The sequence below is a fragment of the Pollachius pollachius genome (assembly GCF_949987615.1).
Source record: "Pollachius pollachius genome assembly, chromosome: 1".
Taxonomy (NCBI): Eukaryota; Metazoa; Chordata; class Actinopteri; order Gadiformes; family Gadidae; genus Pollachius; species Pollachius pollachius.
The window spans coordinates 37598449-37620829 of NC_136934.1; the positions used below are offsets into that span (position 1 = coordinate 37598449).

At 41.5% G+C, this 22381-nt stretch overlaps 6 protein-coding genes across 7 annotated transcripts in view; 3 read left to right on the top strand and 3 right to left on the bottom strand.

The window, feature by feature from the left end:
• The window catches only part of LOC307088225 (trypsin-like), a gene marked incomplete at both ends in the record, with an annotated part of 66459 nt that extends 53662 nt beyond the window's left edge, over positions 1-12797 (bottom strand). Inside the window, one exon of the mRNA XM_079754052.1 lies at positions 12758-12797. Coding sequence (XP_079610178.1) covers positions 12758-12797 — 40 coding nt within the window. The remainder of the gene's footprint in view (positions 1-12757) is intronic.
• On the top strand, positions 55-4523 carry LOC307088189 (uncharacterized protein). The gene is made up of 2 exons (XM_079754005.1): positions 55-234; positions 1114-4523. The coding sequence occupies exon 2, from the start codon at positions 1168-1170 to the stop codon at positions 4237-4239; it is 3072 nt and encodes a 1023-aa protein (XP_079610131.1). The 5' UTR covers positions 55-234; positions 1114-1167; the 3' UTR covers positions 4240-4523.
• On the top strand, positions 7660-12376 carry LOC307088200 (uncharacterized protein). Its single transcript, XM_079754019.1, has 2 exons — positions 7660-7905; positions 8991-12376. Exon 2 carries the CDS (start codon positions 9122-9124, stop codon positions 11666-11668), a length of 2547 nt encoding a protein of 848 aa, XP_079610145.1. The 5' UTR covers positions 7660-7905; positions 8991-9121; the 3' UTR covers positions 11669-12376.
• Positions 12798-14274: 1477 nt separating the features above from the next.
• LOC307073158 (trypsin-3-like) lies at positions 14275-15546 on the bottom strand (the record flags this gene model as incomplete). The annotated part of the gene is made up of 5 exons (XM_079732860.1): positions 14275-14424; positions 14502-14638; positions 14731-14984; positions 15151-15313; positions 15474-15546. The coding sequence occupies 5 exons, from the start codon at positions 15544-15546 to the stop codon at positions 14275-14277; spliced, it is 777 nt and encodes a 258-aa protein (XP_079588986.1).
• Positions 15547-17104: 1558 nt separating this feature from the next.
• Positions 17105-18287, bottom strand: LOC307087376 (trypsin-3; the record flags this gene model as incomplete). Its single annotated transcript, XM_079752932.1, has 5 exons — positions 17105-17254; positions 17332-17468; positions 17561-17814; positions 17981-18143; positions 18248-18287. The coding sequence occupies 5 exons, from the start codon at positions 18285-18287 to the stop codon at positions 17105-17107; spliced, it is 744 nt and encodes a 247-aa protein (XP_079609058.1).
• Positions 18288-18777: 490 nt separating this feature from the next.
• Positions 18778-22227, top strand: LOC307083383 (uncharacterized protein). 2 transcript variants are annotated; one of them, XM_079747247.1, is made up of 4 exons: positions 18778-18850; positions 19126-19840; positions 19959-20390; positions 20521-22227. In XM_079747247.1, exons 2-4 carry the CDS (start codon positions 19585-19587, stop codon positions 21390-21392), a joined length of 1560 nt encoding a protein of 519 aa, XP_079603373.1. In that variant the 5' UTR covers positions 18778-18850; positions 19126-19584; the 3' UTR covers positions 21393-22227. The 2 variants fall into 2 exon arrangements, with proteins under 2 accessions (XP_079603373.1, XP_079603374.1); XM_079747248.1 differs by having other exon boundaries at positions 18796-19050.
• The last annotated feature ends 154 nt before the right edge of the window (positions 22228-22381 follow it).

The following is a 22381-nucleotide window of genomic DNA, read 5'->3' on the forward strand; positions in this document are numbered from 1 at the left end:
GCAGTAGCTGTGTATGCAGCTGGTACATCCGTCAAGACATCCGTGGCTCCATCTCTAGCAGGGCTAGCACATACTGGATATATCTGCTACACACCACAGCGTATCATTTACCGACTGTTCGTTTCAAAATTCTCTTGGGGAACATGAACGGTAACGACAGAGCTTAGTTTAGCACTGAAGTCTCGGATCATTCTGTCGACAGATGGGATTCAAGTGCCCTGTGGTCTCATACAGGTAGGTTGTTGTGCGGGAGCTTGTGACTTGCCTCTTGCAAATTAATTCCACGGCCTTATTTGTTTGAGATTCCACAAGATTAAAATAAGCACATTATATTGTTACGTGTACTATTAAATCTTGGTGTGCCAAGTATAAATTCCCTAATTTGTATTTAGTTTTCTTTGTTGTATTTTATCTGTTGGTCCAGGAATGTGGGCGATAAAATAAGGTACATTTTTGATGCCAGGTGGGGATTGGCAAAACGGTGCATCTATTGTCATATATTTATTCCCATGGCCTCAGATCGCAAGTGTCCCATGGGCCGAGTTGAACGGATACATTGTAACATATAAGGCTGTAAATGATAAACGCGCGCTATGCATTGCTACGGTTTGTACGGTCAAGAGCATGCATGCGGTTTCATAAGCTAACAAAAGGCCTTGGTGCTGTGGCTGGCCTTTAGAGTCGCAGAAATATTGCATATCCAAGGTTGAAATTATATGCATAGTCGCAGTATCTAGTTTATCTAGTCTAGTTGTCAAACAGTGCGAAGACTGATGGAACCCATCTGAATGATATTTGGCACTCGCGTTGTAAACAGGTAGACATGAAGCCAGGCTATGATCTGAACATGTTTGATTGTATTATCAATTATTCGTTTTCGATGATTTCCGATGTAAAGATATAGCTGTTTTGCGAAACATCTTGTCTTGTAAACATCAACGATGACAGCTTCGATTGAAATGCATCGGTTTTCATTTTCGAGCTTGCCATGTTTTTGCCAAACACGTCACCCTGTCAAAATAATCAATAAGAATGAGAAAGTATATTGTTTTTCATATATTGTTGTCCGATTGAATGTGTTTGTTTTCCTTTTTTTTTTATATATATATACAGATGTTGACCAGCTGTGGACAAAGACCAGGATAGTTGTCAGATCAATTTTCTACAATGCTTGGGCTACAGGGTAACGCTTCATCTTCTAAAGTGTATCGTTGTATGGCTTGTTCAGCAACCTTCACTGGACTGTCTACTTTGCTGGTCCATCAAGCAACACATGCCAATGCATTGACAAAAGTTCATTCTTCAGAAACCTCAGAAAAGGCCCAACATGAGGAAGCAGTTCATGGAAGCAACCCTCAGTTGGATCAGCCTGCGCCGCCACCACCTTTGCCTGAATGCCCTTCATTCTATATTTGTGATTGCGGAGAAGAGTTTCGGGACTTTAATCTTATGCTAGTGCATAAGCGGTCACATATATCTACCCAACAGCGTCTGCAACCTTTGAATAGCAATATATTCCACTCGGTTAAAGAAGAATATGGCCAGGACACTTCTGCCCATCTCGAACCCCTTAGAAAAACCTTTACCCTACCAGTTGTGTCCATGAGTTACCCCTCAACCTCTGTGTCTTCAACCTCTGAAGTTGTTACTTCAAGAGACCCTGTAATTGATAGCACATTGCCAAATCACAATGTTGTAGGCATAAACCTTGAGGAAGCTATTGTAAGCGATCCTCCGGATAAAAAAGGTTTACACGCAGATCCCAATACACAAGAAGCCAATATTTTGAGTGTACAGGAGCCTCGGCCAACTGCCATACAAGCCTCATCTTCCAATGTAAAGGCATTTCCTATCCCTAGTATGACAGCCACACAGGCTGGGAAAGAGCCCAAAAATAAGAATTTGATGAAGATGCTTGCTACTGCATATATGAGCCGGTTTCAGGCCTCTAAGAGTGAAAACCCAAGTCAGAAAGAGGTCGTCCCTAAAAATGAAAACATACCAGTTGAGATAACATCAGAAACTGCTTCAGATCCCACACCCACTTCAATTTCACTGGTAAGGACTCAAATGAGAAAATCTCGTCCTAAGAGCAAGTCTCCCACAGTTGGCAAAATTCTTGATTCTAGTAAAAAGAGCATTGTGTCTCTTACGCAGACCTTCTCCCCCGTGGTGCTCCTTGAAACCCGTCAGAAGCTTATTGATTCTAGCAGTAACGGTACATGTGGGAGATATCAATGTGGCCGATGTCGTAAGGTGTTTCAGGACTTGGACAGTTTGACTGAACATCATTTCTTGCACAGAAAAGAGAGAATTAAATGCTGTCGTTACTGTAAGCAACTTATAATTGGAAAACTGCCATTTCCTGACAATCATATATGTGCTCAGTCCGCTGGCATTGCAATTCACAATTCTAATGCAAAGCAAAAGACATTGCCGTTTGTACAAAAAACTGCAATATTCCATAGCCTAAAGCAACAGAGCATTATTAATAAGGCAAAAAAAACGTTCTTTTGTCCAGTATGCAAGCACAGCTATGCACGAAGGTACAACCTTAAAATGCATAAGTGCCAAGGCCCAATATCTCTTTCCCAGCATGCCACTTCCCCTATTGCGAAAAAGAAAACACAGAGCTCAGAAAGTGAGGTCAGTACCAATGCACAAGTTGATGAAGGGTCTTGCAAGAGTGTTGCAGTGGGAACAGCAGTAATTGGTAACATCAAAGTAGAAGTAACTCCACCCAGTTCCGAACATCCAAAATATCCTTATGTGTCCCGGTCAGGCTCGACCAATAGCTTTTTACCCTTCTACCCCAGACCACCCGTGCAAAGGCAACCCAAGGATGTCATTCCAGGTAACAGCTTGCTTCAGCAAGTAGAAAAGGAAAGCAGGGATACAGCTGTTCTTCCTCAACAAGAGGATAATGGCGGACAATGGAGGGTTCCCTTGGATGATGAAATGGAAGAACTGGAGTGTACCATGGGGACAGCTGGAGATTATATAGAATCTAAGAAAACCATACCCGTCGCTCATGTAAATAAATCTCAAAAAAGTGGCCTAAGCTTTTTTATCAGAGATGGTGCAAAACGTTACCCATGCAATAAATGTCAGAAGACTTATAGCCGGCCTTCCACCTTAAGGAGGCATCTGAGACTCTGTGGGTTCAGGCCACATGGAACGGTGACAGTACAACACCAAAACGCTAAGGTCCATAATGTTTTGGGGGCAAAATCGCAATTTTCCTCTAAGGTGAACCCCATCTTTAATTGCATTTTCTGTGGAAAGACATTTAATCGTAAGGACAACATGGTGACTCATCGTAAGAAATGCCAGATAAAAAGGGCAATGCCCGGAATGAACAGTGGAGCGTTGCAGCAAAATCTTCCAGTCATAGAGTCTGAAGGACAACGGCAGCAGCCACAAGATGAGAGTGCTAACTGGGGTGTGATGTCGCTGCCCTCTGTTCTTCCAAGAAGAGTGACATGTGAATGTGGCGCTGGCTTTACATCTCCTAAACTGCTTCTGGAGCATCTGCAGAAGCATGCACAGGAGTCGTATACATGTCCTACTTGTGGTGAGACGGTTGCTTCCTGGGCTGACTATGAAGTTCATCTGCAGATCCACATGCATCCTCACAACCACCTCTACAAGGGTCTTCAGCCACAACGATCCCAGCCCCTGTTGCTGCGTTTTCAACAGCCGCTGCCATCTAAATCTGTTCCCAAGCCTCAACTTAAGCAGCCCCGCCTCACACAGCCTTCCTTTAAGCATCCCCAACCCCCGCAGCTCCCAACCCCAGTCAAGAAGCTGCAGCGCATTGTGTGCATGCGATGTAACAACACCTTCTCCAACCACTGCAATCTGCGAAAGCACATAACACTAAATCGCTGCAAAGGTGGACGTGTCACAGTTCCCCCCAAGGGGGGTCACTGTTCTCGCTGCAACACCAACTTCCCCAGCATCATCAGCCTTGTTTTCCACCAGCGGAGTGGAGCCTGCAAGCTGGCAGTCAAACCCGTCCGCTGCAATATCTGTCTGCGCTGGTTTGGCACAGAGGACGGGCTGCAGAAACATCTGCTCACACACAAACAATCCCAAACCGTTCACTGTGATGTTTGCCAGGGAACTTACTCAAGTCTTAAGTCCCTCAAAAACCACCGCAGGAAGATTCACGGCATCAGGGCTGGAGGGCACGATGTGCTGCCGCTGGCGGTGCCGAAATTGGAAAAGTCCTTGTAATTTTAGCTTGTTTTATTCTGTAAATATATGTTGCCACTGCTCTTTAGGGAAAATGGTGTCTTAATGGCTGCTCCTTACCCAATTTGTCAAGTGTTTTCTTTTTATATACCACGCATAAATAGCTGTACAGTTCCATCTGTGAATTATTTTGTGATAATGTAAAATAAGGCATTTGAAATGATTAATAGAAGTTGATCAATGTGTTTTAACCCTTGATTTACCTAGTAGCTGATAGTAAATTAATGTATGTATTTGTTTTGCTTGATTCTACTGTAATAAAGTCATCCAGGTATTTGGTGTTTGGACTATTGATTATCATTAGGTTTACTTTACGTAAAGACTAAGTTTTGTTATTTCTCTGCACAGTCTATATAACTACTTAAATAAATAATGATCCCATTTCACAGAGCAGAACGTTTTGAATGTTTACTAAATATATATATGTATATATATTTCGATAAAGTACACATGGACCTACACACCAAAGAACATCAATGGCTTACACAAGTAGACATGGGTAGAAGCAAAACATGTCAATAACATGTCAGAATTTGGCTTTAGTACAATGTTATTTTACATTATGAACCGACGTAATTATTGATTATAAAACTTACACAGACTTCATGGAACTCCTCCCAGGAATTAATGGATTACATTATTCTTTATATACTACCCTAATGCAAAATTTCATTATTATTTGTATTGGTACTTACAAGCTTCCGTACCACACATTTTGGTGTTGGCGGGATTGACGTTTGTGACGTATGTACGTTTTACGTAAAAGAACAAGCCCTAGAACTAGCTGTAGCAACTAGCACCCGGTAGTTTTTTTCCTATTGATTACTTGTTGTACGCCGTTATTGTATACATTAAGGTGTTGTTCCGCTTGGATGATCAGACAATAGCCTACGATAGTATAAATATGGGTCTAGGCTTTTTATAGCACGGACTGTGTGCAGGTAAGACCATTCTATCAGCTTGTATGCTACGCTAATATTTATTATTTTAATAACATGAGTTGGCAGCACAGACTTACAATTTACCAATGTATAATGAATAATCAATCCTCAAATTGGAATTGCGTTTTAGCGTTGAGTTATATGATATACGTACTTTGATTCATGCTCAACTTATGTAGCCGTTAACTCTTCGAAACGAAAACGTCATTTGCTTTGCATACAACACGAATATATAGCCGAGCTGTTATGGTCATGCGTTATGGGATATAAACATAGTTGATATGAGCAGCCACTTGTGCCTTATTTGTTTTGTTTACCTAATATGTTCAAACTCTTTCGACAGAAGTATATCCTGGACTCGAGGACCGTTTCAAGAATCGTCGATCATGCAGAGACGTCAAGGACAACACTTAAGAGGCCCCTTCTCCGGGATCACAAGCATGGACGAAGGCTTTACAAAAAGCAATGATCTGTTTTGCTTCAGCTGTGAGAATATATTTCCAAGCATAGCGTTTTTGGAGGAACACTGTTGTCCAGCTGCGACTCACATCTGCTCTTGTGGAACTGAGTTCCCTTTGTATTTGGATTTGGTTGCCCACAGCAAAACCCACCCACCTGGACACAGTGTTGTTGACCATAAAGCTGTAAGAAGGCGCAGATTTGATAGGGAGCAGGAGGAAAATCTCAGACTTTCCGCTCAGCAGGGCCCCTCGTCTTTAATTGGTTTCAACACCAAACCAGCATCCTCTTTAGAGGTTGTGTCAAAACGGCAAGTCCCCCTGCATTCAACTCCACCTAATTCCGTGAGGATTTCTAAACTGTTCCGTAGTTCAGCTGCACCAACTGTGGACCTCTGGACTATTTATCAACCAGTGGTGTTGATAAAGATGCCATCGTTTAAGAATAAGGGGACTTATCGTTGTGGTAAATGTTTGCAGAGATTTTCAACAAAAAGTAATCTCGTTTTGCACTACAACACTCATGCCAGAGATAAAGTCTTTGGGTGTATAGGTTGTGGAGTGCTTCTCTCTAGCAACAAATCATTGCCTCAGTACCATCAATGTAATTCCCCCAGCAGTTTCCTTGCAGCAGGAGTGATCACGACTCGTGCAGTTTGTGGCCAAAAGCCCAACATGCTATCTGGGGCACAGACCGTACTTCCATCTAATAAAAGCAAACAGCTTAACGCAACGGCCCCTAAAATTATACGATTGAAGACCTATGCTCGCCCACATTCAAACCTGGCAAACAAACCTACGCAGGCAACCTTCACCATGGATGCATTCCCTTGTGGAGTCTGCCGTGTAGCATTTGAAAGTGTTAAGTTGCTTCAGCGGCACAAATGCATTGAAGCCCAGAGAATTGTGCTAAATAAGTCCATACCCAGACCACAGTCAAGCACACCGTGGCGGAGCATCACTGCCCTGAAGAGCCCGTATCCTCTCCCCCAAACAGCAAGAAGCAAAAACCATAGCGTTGCACCTTTCAGCGTTGGCCACGCTTATCGAAACAAGACTGTGGTGCTCACCAATGGGACAGGGCGGCAGCCTGTAAGTGAGAAAACTGATTTGGATTCAGATGATGACTGTTATATTATTGAAAGCTCCACGAAAAAAGCTAACAAGATGTGCAATTTATCCTCATCCCTCTATCTTCAAAAGAATCAATGAATGTATGTATATGTGTACATGTTTATATGTATATATGTATGTATGATGGATCACCTTTTTGCTTATTACAGTGGGCACATTTTGCAGCACTTTCTTTTTCTTTTCTTTTTTTTTCATCAAATCAAGTTTTTGATTTTGTGTAATGATTTTCGGGATGTAGATAGTATGGTAATTTTATATTTTTTATGATCTTGGATGAGAACAAATGTGACGGTTGACCATAATGCCTTTTTTCAAAATTACAAAATACTATTGAAATTAAAACACGTATTTTGAAGCTGAAGTTATGGATTTTGGTGTGGTCATTGTTTTGGAAACCTTTTACTTCAGCAAATGTAAATATGAGAAGATATATATCTTCTCATATTTCAAATCAAACATTTTAAATATCCATATTTACTTCCTATAAAAAAATATAGATTATTTTCGGTGTTGGTAATGCAAGTGTATAGTGTGTTTAAGTAATTAAAGGCCGTGGATGAACATGAGCATAACATACCAAGAGGTCGAGCATGTCCAAGGTAAAGACGAAATAATGGTCCGTGGAGGACTTACAAACATGACTCAATAGAATGCAGAATACTTTTTTTTCGAAAGAGGACGATTAAACTACGGAAATTTGAAGTGAAAGATCAGGGGGTAATGGCAGCATAAATTGGTATGGAAGTAGAGGATTAAGGAGACTAAATGTAAATCTCCGATAGGGGCGGTAATGAAACTTATTGGATCATCCTTCACATATACAACGAAGAAGAATGGCCGTGACGACAGTTAAATGCGACGAGGTTGATTCATGCTGGGTTCCAGGGACCACAGACATGCAAAAGTATCAAAACTTTATAGACACAACAAGAACAACCAGGAGGACGCTTCGGAAACCAACAAACCAGCCCAAAATAGGTTCGTGAAGTGCAATGACAGAACTAAACGTGGTAGAGGTAGCGCGGCACTAGCTTGGCGAACTTCTTCACCTCAGACCCTTCGGTGGTGAGCGACGGCAGACAGCGCAAGGAAGGTTCATACAGGACGCCTAGTGGGTAAGTATTGTAGACTTGTGTGTTTACGTTTACGTTTTAATAAGGTTTGATAACATTGTAAGACCATCAGCGCTGATATACAATGTAAAGTTAAGTCTGCCTGCTGAAAATATACGAGCTACTTCCGCGCAATGCTAGTTGCTGGAGGTTACTAAAAAGTATTATTTATTATATAAGATGCAAACTGCTTTGTCAAGCAAACTATTAACTGTTATTAATTCTGAAATGTAAACATTTTTTTGACACCATACAAGGCTTTTTCATTCTGTTTTCTGTTTCTGGCTAATATTTTGAGACGGTTGTGATAAATGCAAAAAATAGAAGTTCTTAGTATTGGGCCATAGGCTTGTCTAGCATATTTCTTTAGTGTAGACACCATTATATCCTCAGATTGTCTAGCATGATTCTATTGTGTAGACACCATTATATCCACAGATTGTCTAGCATGATTCTATTGTGTAGACACCATTATATCCACAGATTGTCTAGCATGATTCTATTGTGTAGACACCATTATATCCACAGATGGTCTAGCATGATTCTTTAGTGTAGACACCATTATATCCACAGATTGTCTAGCATGATTCTGGGGTGTAGGCAGGCACACAGTGTGTGTTTATGTCTAACTAAGTATGTTCTCCTGAGATGATGTGAATGGAGCATTGAAGTAATGGTGATGTGCTTGGACTGTGCCTTCTCATTAAAAAAGTATTCCAGTAAGAACCCAAACCAAACCAGAGAGAAGGTCAACATAGTAACAAATAAGCTGCTGGTTCTGACCAGATACAACTGAACTACAGGTGTGAAAGTACCCCAGTGGTTGCGGTCCGATGGAGCGGTGCTCTAAAGTGATGCAATTAATAAATTAATGTTATGAACATTGACAAATCGTAAGGGTTTAACAAATAGCCCAACCCTAATCTGATCACATCCGCCAAAAGTACAGCTCTCAGTTCTCATCGGTGCCACTACCAGCTTTCTTTGACAATTGTAGAAAAGCCTTTTATTTGGTCTGTCTGTGTTTGAATAAATTGACTAGCTTGACACATTTTAATCATATATTTTTTATATTTTCTATTTCTCAGTTGGCTGAAAAGAGGAGGACGACGACAATCATAACTTGAAATCCCAAAGTGAACAGAGACTAGGAATGCTACCGTCTGTCTTCCACACATCATGTGTCTTCCTGTGAATTCACAAACAATTGGTGTGATGAATGGCCACACAGTTATCAATGTCACTAGTAGGTATGGAAGAAAAATCTAGTAGCATGCAAAATAAACTTGAGCCCCCTACAGCTGTCCCTCCAGGACTTTATGTGGAGGTCAGTAGAAGATCAGGAAGACTTAATCCAGAATTCACTTCTGACACACAGCCATCAGGTTTGTTGGACACCAGCCACATTGTAAACTCACTAACAATACATCAGAATATTTGCAACAACAAAAGAGACTCCATGGAAGAATTTTCAGGGAATACTGAGACTTGTTTACCGGAGACAGCAGGAGATCAGGGAACCCCTGTGGTGGTCCGTAGAAAACGAGGCAGACCTCGAAAGCGCAAAAACAGAAATCCTTACTCGCAACCAGCCAGGCCTATGGATTGTAATGTCCCCGTTCATTCAAAGGTAATTGATGGATTGGATTGGCCACACAATAAAGACTCCATTTCAAATGAACTAACAACTACAACTAATACCACCAATGGTGTTGACAGTCTGACCATCATCACTGCAACTCAAAGTCAGACTACTTATCATTCAGATTCTGTTTCAGAACCTGACAATAGCACAGAAAAGCTTAGAAAGAAAGGAGGAAGACCTAGAAAACAGAGACCTACATCTTTAGCAAGTAGTCCTGTAGCTGAGGCAGACGGAGCCTGGATTTCTACGGAGGACCTACAACCGGTTGCCTCAAGAGACCCAAACAAATCTCATCTTAATCCATTAGAGTGCAGTAGATATGGGAGGAAAAGGAGTCTTAAACTGCATTTCAAAATATTCAAAATGGAGCAGGAAGATGAGCCTGAGGAAAGCTTAGAGGCCCGCTTACCGAGAAGAAAAAAAGTGAGGCGATTTCACTGCAAGATGTGTGATCGTTCATATAAATTTAAGTCTCAATGCATTCAACATGAACTAAGTCATGGAGAAAAACCATTTCTCTGTCGTTTATGTGGAATCCGTTTTGGCAAAGAGTCGAACTTAACGCTTCATCTTAAAAATCAACATAAGTCTTATACAAATAGTCCAAAGAGCAAGAAACGCATACATTGTTCAAAATATTCTGACCATGTGGAAAAGGAATATGAAAACTTGAACCAAGATTCAGACTTTGACATCCATCAATCTGTTGCCTCAAAACAAAGAAAAGGAATTGTTTGCCAGGACTGTGGGAAACAATTTGCATATCATTCTGCCCTGCAAAGACATATGCATGTCCACACTGGTGCCAAGCCACACAAATGCGATGTATGTGGGAAAGGCTTTTGTCAGCATTACTTTCTTTGTGTGCATCAACTGACACACTGGTCAGAGAATCGTTACAACTGCTTAGATTGTTTTGATTCATTCACTGAATTTTTGAAAGCTAAAAACCATGTTTGCAGATCTGTGAAGTCTGGCCAAGGTAGTCGTATCCCAGGGCGATCCAAGGTATCACTATCATACACATGTGACATCTGCAAGAAAACTTTTTTCATTTTGAAAGACTTCCACATGCATGTCAAAGCCCACAGTAGTGCCAAGTTGTACCACTGTTTGATGTGTGGTAAGCTTTTTAGTTTCCAATCGGAATACAACGCACATCAATATTACTGCAAGAAAAGAAGGGCAGAAAATAAGTCTGCAGTGAAGTTTTCAACCGGTCGACGTTCAGAGCTCTTGTTCACAGGGCCAAATTCTATGCCCTTGGTCCGAGCTTCCACGTCACAAGGTGACAATTCTAGCAACATGCCATTACAATCGCTACAGATCCATCCCAAGGAATTTGTGGTCTCAAATAATCCTTTTCACTCCACCGTTATACCTCAAAGTCGCTCACCTTTTGTGTCAAAGTTAAATAATCTTGATAACCGGTCCGACCCCAGGAAATATCTATGCCCCCACTGTGGACGATTATTTAGGCATATGGGAAGACTGCGAGCGCACATGCTCACTCATGCACAAGGTCAAAGCTACACCTGTGGTTGTTGTGGAAAGACTCTTGAAAGTTGGACCAAACTGTGGCGCCATCAGAGAATCCATAGGCAGAAACGGGGACGGTTCACTTGCCCTGAGTGCGGTCAGGGTTTTCGTTTTGCTGAGCCCTATAAAAGACATATGGCCGGACACCCGGAGTACCAATGGATTCAGAGAAAGTCTAAGAAGGTGCCCCTGCCTTATCAGTGTGAGCTCTGCTGCACCAGTTTCGAGACACTCGATTTGCTGTTCAGCCACCAGTCCTGCCATTTCTCAGGTGTGCGCAAGGTCCAACCTTTTCATTCATCACTCGATGGTCATTCTCCTGAGAGGACTTTAAGCTTGCCTGTGAACCATTCTATATCCCACAGTGAACCCCAGTGTAGTAACATGGACATTTCCCTCTCTCTTCCGGTACCCAGCCTTCAGGAAAGCGTTGCACTAAAATATCCACATCAGATTTTTCATGCATCCAAAATGTGTGATGTGTCTCCAGAGGACATCAGATGTGTTGTGTGTGGTAGCTGCTATCCTGGCATCTCAGAACTCTATCTACATTATTTGCAGCATGCCAGAGGACAGTTGTAACCAAAAAGTTATGTTTTCTATCCACACAGGCTATTTCCTTCCTTCGACTCTTATTTTAGCCACTATTAGGTTTGTTGCCTATTTGTACATTTATTTAGTAAACAATAATGATGTACTGTAAATGTTATTCTGTGTTTAATGCTCTCAAAATATTCATTCAAATCAGGCTCAAATCAGAAAATGCAGTGGGTCTTTATGTTTGAAGATTGTTTTAAGATGTATTTGATCAGGTGTACTAGCAAATTGTTACAGGATTAGTGATGCCCCTTTATTGTTTGCTGGAAACCAGCTTGCTCCTGGTCGGGTGCTATATTTGTTTAATCTCTTGTTAAACCATGAGGTCTTTTATGCATATGTGACGATTATGTCTCAACCAAATGACATGAATGTGCATTCTACAATTGTGTTAGTGCCGATTGTTTTTGATGGAAAGCTGTAATAAATATCTGTATTTTATTTTTTTAAAAGAGTTGGTTTCTGTCTGTGGTATTACACTACTGTTATGAGGTGGTCCTATGTCACATTCTATGATGGCAAATGTATAGCAGTCTTGTCAAGCAGGCTAATTTAGTCGTGTTCCCAATGAATTGATAATCTAGTATTCTTACAAGTCGTATACAATTTTAATTTTAATTAAACCACACTCCAGAAAAACTCATGTTTCTCTTTTTTATATTGCAAGTATTATTATTGCGTTGAGAAAATACTAACAATAGACAGTTGTAGGACAAACTATTGTTTGACAATACTAAACTACAGAATTGAGACACTGAACATGTTAAACAAAAGTGTTTTATTTAGTTGGAGGACATGGTGCTCCTGATCCAGGAGTTGCTGGAGGTGCTGGAGATCAGGGAGCCACCACAGAAGTGGTAGCCGGAGGACAGAGACACCTGGTAGGCTGCGGAGTGCTTCCTGAACTCGTATCCCCCCACAATCTTGTCATCCTCATCCTCCAGGGGGGCAGCGACTGATGGAGAATATAATGTAATCAGGGTTGACTAGTGTTGATTATAGTCTTAAAATATTCATATTTAGCTTGGAAGCATTACAAATTACAATGTCAAGTTCTTTAGTGGTTGTACTCACATGCAACTGTGAACAGAGCCAGGAGAATGAAAGCCTTCATGGTGATGTGTGGCTGTACTTCAGTGAAATGCATTACTGTGCCGTCCCTTCTATAGTAAAACCTTCCATTACGTATCTATGTGACCAAGGGCCACCCTTTTGCCTGTCAGCTTTTCAAATAGTAAGTGTGTGAAATCCCATCTGGCAGCCGATACATTCCATTGATTAAGATGCGTACATTTTCCCTAGGACCTACATTTGGCAATCGTACGACAATATACTATCTTGACTGATAAATCGATGTACATTTTAACATTATACACTAATAACATTGATTTATCGGACTATTAAAATACAATGGCCATGATTATAACTTTGGATTTATAACATTACTGCATAATTTAAAGAAAGAAAAAAGTATATTTTCAAAATATCCTTTTTTTGCAAGGGTATTCTTTCGGTTTTTTTGCATGATACATTGCTGTTGAGTGGGGAAATTGGCCAAACAATGTGACTGTAATAGATAACCTTATTTTTTAATAAAATGTTCTCATTTAACCCAAGTCTCAAAATTTTGTTTTCAATAAGGGCCCTCTGCTAAAAAATGAAAATATCTGAGAATCAAAACACATGTATTGCATTAGTGCAGGTCTTTGCACTATATGGAGATTGTCAAACATCCATTTATATCTTGCATTAATGTATATTGTTCTTTTTCATATCTTTGGCGATTTTTTATTGACATGAGACAAGACTAAATGAGGTGACATAAGGATCGTGCGAGATCACATTTACCTTTTGTAGAACAATCTTTATTATTGGTATGCCTTTCTTAAAATATAATTGTTTCCCCATCTTTCTCATGAATTATTTTACTTATATCTTTTGCCAAGTACGCACTATTGACATATTTCTTTGAGATGCTTTCTTCTCATTGATTTTTTTATACTGTAAGGATAAGTTTAATTTGGGGGTTTATATTGACAATACTTTATATAAGTTACATAAATATGGACTTATTTTCATGCAAATCATCCAATACGCCAATAATTATCATCAGGTTTTATTCTTGCAGGTCATGAAATGAACTACTTAATTTTTATTATTTTATTTACACATTTTTATCTCGTGTTTTTTTTATGACTTGTGATTTGGGGCATCTTGCTTAAAGGCATACATACTTTGCCCTTTATAGTCAGAGTGTGGAGGTAGTGGATGTAAAATACAGTAATAGAGACCAGTTCTTTACTTTTAGGTTAATCATCAAAACAATCAATGTTTTTGTTTTTCTCATTATTCATATTTTTGTTTATTTAAAGAAAACAAATTCTAGTTGGACCTACCCTGACGTATGTGTAATTGTGTTTCAACAATGATTAAAGCTCGCTCAACAACAAGGTCAAGAATGGAAGGATTTTTTCACAACTGCTCTTAACAAATACGTCAGTAAAAAAGTAATACACAGTAAGTATTCAATTGATTTTCAATCATTTTATTCATTTAAGATGACATGTTAGACACAGTAAACCAATGGAAGTTTAGTTGGAGGACATGGTGCTCCTGATCCAGGAGTTGTAGTTGCAGACCTTGGCGTAGACACCAGGCTTGTTCCTCTGGGCACAGCCATAACCCCAGGACACCACTCCCTGGAGCTGCCCGTTGCAAACCACGGGGCCACCGGAGTCACCCTGAGACACAAACATTAGAATCAGCTACTGGCCAAGTATTACAGTGAGTTAGACAGAATGCTGTTCTCTTTTCATACCTGGCAGGAGTCCTTGCCTCCCTCGAGGAATCCAGCACAGAACATGTTGGAGGTGATCTGTCCAGGGTAGGCACTCCTGCAGCTGCTGTCACTCAGGATGGGGGCATCCAGGCACATCAGGCGGTCGGGTGAGTTGGCTGATGGGACAGGAGAGCAGTTCTGGTTTAACGTGACTTTGTGACGGCTGGGGAGATGTCCTATCCACCTGTTTGGTTGGCGGTGTTCTTACAGCCAGAGGCGAGGGTGTTTCCCCATCCAGAGATCAGACAACGGCTTCCAGAGCCGGCACAGCTGGAGGGCAGGGACACGGCGCGGACGTAGCTGTTCAGGGTGGCGGGCTTGCTCAGCTTGATCAGCATGATGTCGTTATCCAGGTTGCGGCTGCTGTATCTGGGGTGCTTGATGACCTTCACAGAGTTGATGAACTGCTCTGTGCCCTCGTTGGTAGCGATGTTGTGCTCTCCGAGACGCACCTGGATGCGGCTGCGGGAAGGAAGGTTTAAAACTGGGTTGAGGTGATAGTTTGAATCCAATATTGATTGTTTTCACCTAGCTGAGCATTAGATCTCCATCCTCCTCAGAAGTGTGAGTAGGGTTTGATGGTAATCAAAGGTTCATAGGATGACTTTTCTGCAGGAGGTTTACTCACGACTTGTAGCAGTGGGCAGCAGAGACCACCCAGGTGCTGGAGATCAGGGAGCCACCACAGAAGTGGTAGCCGGAGGTCAGAGACACCTGGTAGGCTGCGGAGTGCTTCCTGCACTCGTATCCCCCCACGATCTTGTCATCCTCATCCTCCAGGGGGGCAGCGACTGATGGAGAATATAATGTAATCAGGGTTGACTAGTGTTAAAAATGTTTACTGTTAACAGTACAGTACAGGTAATGGGATTTAAGCTGTCTTAAATTTTTCATATTTAGCTTGGCAGCATTATAAATTAAAATGTAAAGTTATTTAGTTGCAGTACTCACATGCGACTGTGAACAGAGCCAGGAGAATGAAAGCCTTCATAGTGATGTGTGGCTGTACTTCAGTGAAATGCATTACCGTGCCGTCCCTTTTATAACAACAACTTCCATTCAGTATCTCTGTGACCAAGGTCACCCTTTTATTTGCATGTCAGCTTTTCAAATAGTAAGTATGTGAAATCCCATCTGGCAGCCGATAAATACCATTGATTAAGATGCGTACATTTTCCATAGGAACTATATTTGGCAATTGTTAGACAATATACTATCTGGACTGAAAAACGATGTACATTGTAAAAACATTATTAATAATAACATTGATTTCTCCGACATTTAACAAACAATGGCCATGATTATAACTTGTGTTTTCTTGTTACATTACTGAATAATTTAAAGAAAGAAAAAAGCATATTTTCGAAATATATATTTTTTGCTTTGGTAATCTTTCGTTTTTTTGCATGACTGCTGTTGAGTGGGGAAATTGGCCTAACAATGTGATTATAATGGATAACATAATGCTTTTATGAAATGTTCTCACTTCACCCAACTCTCCACATTTTGTTTTCAATAAGGGCCCTCTGCTAAATATAAAAATGAAGGTATCTGAAAATCCAAACACATGTGTTGCATAAGTGCAGGTCTTTGCACTATATGGGGATTGTCAAACATCAATTTATATATTGCATTAATGTGTATTGTTGTTTTTCACATATTTGGTGATTTTAATTGACATGAGACAAGACTGAATGAGGTGACATAAGGATCCTGTGAGATCACATTTACCTTTTGTAGAAAAATGTATATTATTAGTATGCCTTTTTAAAAAGATGATTACTTCGCCACCTTTCTCATTAATTATTTTGCTTATATTGTTTGTCAACCATGCACTATTGGCATTTTTCTTTGAGAGGCTTGCTTCTCAAAGATTTTTTTTATACTGTAAGGATAAGTTTAATTTTGAGGTTTGTATTGACAATACCTTGTATAAGTCACATAAATATGAACATATTTTCATGAAAACCATCCTATGCTCTATGAATTAACGTTTGTTTTTTTTCTTGCAGGTCATGAAATTAACTGCTTATTTTATTATTTTATTTATATATTTTTTCTAATACGCAAATGTCTTATAGTATCAAAAATTGATTTCAAATGTATTTCTTCAATGATGTGATATAGGCTTACTTTCTATTTAAACCGATATTTTATTATTTACATCTCATGTTCTTTTACAACATGCGATTTGGGGCATTACAATTTGCTTAAAGGCATACATACTTTGCCCTTAATAGTCAGAGCATGGAGGTAATGTCTGTAAAATACATTAATAGTGACCACTTCTTTACTATTACCTTAATCACCAAAACAATCAATGTTTTTTTTTCATAACACATATTTTTGTTTATTTAAAGAACAAAATATCTAGTTGGGCGTACCCTGACATATGTGTAATTGTGTATCAACATTTAGTATCGCTCAACAACAAGGTCAAAAATGATGTTGGTGATTTATTTTTTCGTTACTACTCTACACAAATACATGAGTAAAAAGCATTAAAAAGTCAGCATTCAATTGATTTTGAATAATTTTATTCATTTAACATGACATGTAAGATACAGTAAAACAATGGAAGTTTAGTTGGAGGACATAGTGCTCCTGATCCAGGAGTTGTAGTTGCAGACCTTGGCGTAGACACCAGGCTTGTTCCTCTGGGCACAGCCATAACCCCAGGACACCACTCCCTGGAGCTGCCCGTTGCACACCACGGGGCCACCGGAGTCACCCTGAGACACAAACATCAGAATCAGCTACTGGCCAAGTATTACAGTGAGTTAGACAGAATGCTGTTCTCTTTCCATACCTGGCAGGAGTCCTTGCCTCCCTCGAGGAATCCAGCACAGAACATGTTGGAGGTGATCTGTCCAGGGTAGGCACTCCTGCAGCTGCTGTCACTCAGGATGGGGGCATCCAGGCACATCAGGCGGTCGGGTGAGTTGGCTGATGGGACAGGAGAGCAGTTCTGGTTTAACGTGACTATGTGACGGCTGGGGAGATGTCCTATCCACCTGTTTGGTTGGCAGTGTTCTTACAGCCAGAGGCGAGGGTGTTTCCCCATCCAGAGATCAGACAACGGCTTCCAGAGCCGGCACAGCTGGAGGGCAGGGACACGGCGCGGACGTAGCTATTCAGGGTGGCGGGCTTGCTCAGCTTGATCAGCATGATGTCGTTATCCAGGTTGCGGCTGCTGTATCTGGGGTGCTTGATGACCTTCACAGAGTTGATGAACTGCTCTGTGCCCTCGTTGGTAGCGATGTTGTGCTCTCCGAGACGCACCTGGATGCGGCTGCGGGAAGGAAGGTTTAAAACTGGGTTGAGGTGATAGTTTGAATCCAATATTGATTGTTTTCACCTAGCTGAGCATTAGATCTCCATCCTCCTCAGAAGTGTGAGTAGGGTTTGATGGTAATCAAAGGTTCATAGGATGACTTTTCTGCAGGAGGTTTACTCACGACTTGTAGCAGTGGGCAGCAGAGACCACCCAGGTGCTGGAGATCAGGGAGCCACCACAGAAGTGGTAGCCGGAGGTCAGAGACACCTGGTAGGCTGCGGAGTGCTTCCTGCACTCGTATCCCCCCACAATCTTGTCATCCTCATCCTCCAGGGGGGCAGCGACTTGAATACAAAACAAAAGGATGCATTTTTGCCACATGACCAAATACATCACAATAACTTTTTAATTGGCACAGAAAAAAGTACATAATTAAACAAGAACTTACAGGCCACAGCAAAGAGAGCAAATAAGATGAAGTACTTCATGGTTGCTACCTGGAGCGACTACATCCAGCAGCAGCTAGCCTGGGTCTTATATACCCAGCCTGATGTCTCCTTATCTCGCATGCTCAAGGATTTGCCTGTTGATTACTTATTACCTTGTCTGGGAAATTGAAGATCGGCCACAGAGAGCAAGGTGTGGGAAGATAGAACATGATTCCCATCTGCTGTACTTTTCATATATTTTTTAAGAACTGCATGTCCTGGAGTGGACAGCACAAACTATTAAGAATGGCCATGATCTGAAACGTATATCCAAATTAACTTGCTGTGCAGATGTGTAGATGTGTCGTCAACATGAAACAATTATCGATTACTTGAAGATAATTAGTGGGTTATTTAAACTCACATATGAGACTTATAAATTGTTAGGAGGGGGAAACATTTGATAAAATATTTTTATTTAACGAACTTTTTTTTCGCACTTGAATATACCCATACCCCCTGGGTGACGTCAATCGGAAGCGACTGTATTCCGATTTTGTATTGGCAGAGAAGCTAACAGCTGCACCAAATGTGAGTTTGTTTTGGTTTGCAGTTTACTTGAGGTAAGCAAACAAGGCATGTGTTATCGCTATTTGTATTCATTTATAGTGTAATACAGTTCCAAGGGTGAGAGTTTTCCCTTGCTCGTGTGGTGGTGTATTAGCTAGCTACAATGCAAGATCAGCACCTAATATATGCGGAATGCGCAACCATTGCGGATGTACTACAGAAAAAACACTCATCGATGCGACAATATACTAAAGTAAGGAGTTTCTGATATTGTTTTTAATAATGTCATGGACATATATAACATTGTATTGTTTTTTTTGTATTGCAGTAATCTTGAACGTCTACTACTTGAAAGACTACTGACTGGTTATACGCAGCGCTTCGGATTTTTCATGTCCTTGAACTTTATATCTATTTATTATATGACAATTTCGTTTTCTCAAAAGGTGGAGGATTTAAAGCTCTTTAGTCATCCAAAGATGTCCCTTGATTGGCTAAATTTGACATTCTTGCAATGTCGATTCTTATTAACCTACATTGATTTGAAACATGATACAAATGAAAGGATTCTAGGCAATTCCTAAGTCGTATTCATATGAATATGAGCGGCCCCTTGGTAGTCGGTATGCTCAGTATTATAACTCGGTTCATACATATTTTAACATGATGTATATAGCAGTGCTTATTTACATAGAAGTAAGTTAGTAAATACGGAAAACTTTTATTAATGGAGCAAAAGTCAGGAAGTGGCTTTCCAGTCGGTTCCTCTGCACTACTCACCTGACTCATGACCGAATACTACGAGGAGGGGGGGCTGCTGTATGAGCAATCACCTCCCATGCACATTAAAGTGGAGTCTCCAGAGGGCCCGTTTGGTGGAGGAGTCTCTGAAGATGGCTTCCCAAGGGAGGATGACGACTCTGAGGGAAGCTGTGACCAGAACAGTGGACTACCTGGGGGCCTCCCTTTCAATGTCGTAGTGGTTCATCCAAACATCATGGCGCCAGGGATGTCCTCAGATGAACTTATGTCTCTTGAACAAAGTGAGCAAAAACACAAGAATCAAATATCTGCAAGTAGACAACGCCAAAATATATGTTATTGTGAGCTATTTACTTAATTTTTTCTACTTACAATAACCACATACTTGGTCCTATGCAGGCAGAGGAATGTCTGCTGCTTTGGCTGCTGGCGGTGCCAGTAAGAGGAAGAGTCGCTTCAGCGGTGCAGAGCTGGAGGTGCTGGTGTCCGAGGTGACGCGGTGCGAGGGGGAGCTCTTCGGCCCGGCGGGGAGGCTGCGCCGCCGGGAGAGAGAGCGCATCTGGGCGGGAATCCTGGAGAGGGTCAACGCTGTGTCCAGAGTCCCCCGCACCCTGCGGGAGGTGAAGAAGCGGTGGGATGACCTGAAGAGACGAAACGGTGGAAGGCTGGCAGACGCTCGCCATCGCAGCTGTTACCTGCCCTCCAGCAGAGGGGCTTCGTTACTCGGAAGACCTTCTCAGTCGCAGTCGAGCCCTCGGCTGCAACAGGCCAGACAGAAGCAGAGCTCTAGACCGAAGGCTAGCTTTCCATGCTTGACAGACTCTGAAGCAGGTAGGAACTAGCACGAGAGCGTTGAATCGGCCATGTCATTCGACTTTAAAGTTGCTTGAATTTGTTTGAAGATGCACTAGCTATCTATCAACTATCTACAGCTCTAGAATATATTGTTTTTCTTTTTCAGTTGGAACTGGGGACGGGTCTGAGCGAGATGGTTTGGAAAAGGAAGAGGAGGACAGCGTTGAGCGGGAGAGAGAGGTGGGAGAACCAGACTGTGAGGGACCAGAACACAGCATGGAGGATAAACTGGGGTTGGGACTCAGTCTGGGCATCGGAGCTCCCCCTCCCTCGGAGCGATGGCTGCCCCCCTCCCCACTCTACAGCGCACCTTTCCTCAATGGAAGCCCACAGCCCAGCCCGCCGTCGCTCGGAGCACAGCAGGGGCCTCTGGAGACACAGCCCCGCAGCTCCTGGCTGGAGGACGAGCTGCACGGCCTGGGAGATGCAGCTCTTCAGCTCGGCGATCGGGTGGAGAAGAGCCTGATGGAGTTTGGGGAAGGTTTCAGGCGTGACATGAGAACACTGGTGGCCTCCCAAGAGATGTTAGCATCCAGTCTACAACAAAACAATATCCTCTTGCAAAGACTCCTGGGAGTGCTTGAGTCGCAGCAGCAAACATCACCCCAATCACATCGTGTTCAGCAGCAGCAGGCTACCCCGACACAACCACACTTGTCATCACAACCTTCGCCTCTCCAGCAACTGGAAACACAGCAAACCCCAATAGATCCCCTACAACACCCACAGCAAACACAAGAGCATCTTCAGCACTTAAATGTAGCAAAACAGCAGTCACAGTATAACCAGCCAACAAAACAGCAGCCAAAGCCTTTTCAACACTTGAACGATCAGTCGGCTGTAGCAGTGGTTCCCCAATCATCTCCAGGAGACGCACATGATACTTTTAATTCGGATCGGAATACAGCCGTGAATGGAACTGGCCAGAGGCCAAGGCGAGGAAGAACTGTAGAACATAGACGTAGGAGACGGCGTTGATAACGCAAGAGAGCAAACAAACTTTGAATCAAGGGTATCTATTCCCGTGTCAAATTTGAACTGAATTGAGTGGTATTTTACTCATTGTATCTATATCTATGATATACCATGAATGCTTATTTTTTACTTCAATCGTTTTACTTTTAACAGAGATGTGCAAAGTAAAACCCTGAACTATATGCCATTAAATACAATTTTTTCCCCACTGCATTAGTTCTATAGAATGACCATTTGTGAGAGAGGCTTTCAATACCTTTAAATAAGTTGTTGATGTTTAAAATCAAATTTGTTTGAAAGGCTGTTCGATATAGCAGTCATGAAAATCCTAGTAACTACTTTCTGAATGCTGTAGATATAGACATGCGTAACATTGTCATGTATTCCGCAGAACTTATTGAATATGGACATACTGATAGTATATTGTTAATAAATATATGCCTGTTCTTTGTTAACCGTTTGACATAAACATTCCTCAAAAATTTTGGACAAAAGAAAAACATTTTTGTTGTCTGTAACTTTTTTGTTGTCCCATGATTGTTTTAGACAAACATATTTAAAGAATGTGATAAAATACCATATTTGCCTCCCACTGAACACTTTGTCCATGTGGACCTTAAACACATTAACTGTGTTTCTGTAGGCTTTGATATTTTAGTACTGAGATGATAATGATAATGTAAAGATGTATGTCTGGCTATGCATTGCATGCAATATTATCATTATGCACGTAGGTCGCTAGAAACATGAGTACCTGCGCTCCTTTTTTATTTTGTAAATATTGGCAGCAATATATAAATGAAACTGTAATAAAGTTAACTATAATATACAAACGAAACCAGTAAGCGCACGTTGCGTCTCTTCTACGTGTTGTCCAGTGACCTGTACCAGTTCGGTTCACAAGTGCACTGCTTAATAAGCCAATGATAGTGGGATGGTATCACACTGCTACATGCTACCAGGCCTTAGCGGACAGGAGTATACATGGGGCA

Excerpts from the sequence above, each read along its gene's own strand:
- LOC307088189 (XM_079754005.1), top strand. The coding sequence starts at position 1,168 with ATGCTTGGGCTACAGGGTAACGCTTCATCTTCTAAAGTGTATCGTTGT.
- LOC307088200 (XM_079754019.1), top strand. The coding sequence starts at position 9,122 with ATGGCCACACAGTTATCAATGTCACTAGTAGGTATGGAAGAAAAATCT.
- LOC307083383 (XM_079747247.1), top strand. The coding sequence starts at position 19,585 with ATGACCGAATACTACGAGGAGGGGGGGCTGCTGTATGAGCAATCACCT. Across the intron at positions 19,841-19,958 it reads ACTTATGTCTCTTGAACAAA|GCAGAGGAATGTCTGCTGCT; the intron begins GTGAGCAAAAAC and ends GGTCCTATGCAG. Across the intron at positions 20,391-20,520 it reads CTTGACAGACTCTGAAGCAG|TTGGAACTGGGGACGGGTCT; the intron begins GTAGGAACTAGC and ends TTTCTTTTTCAG.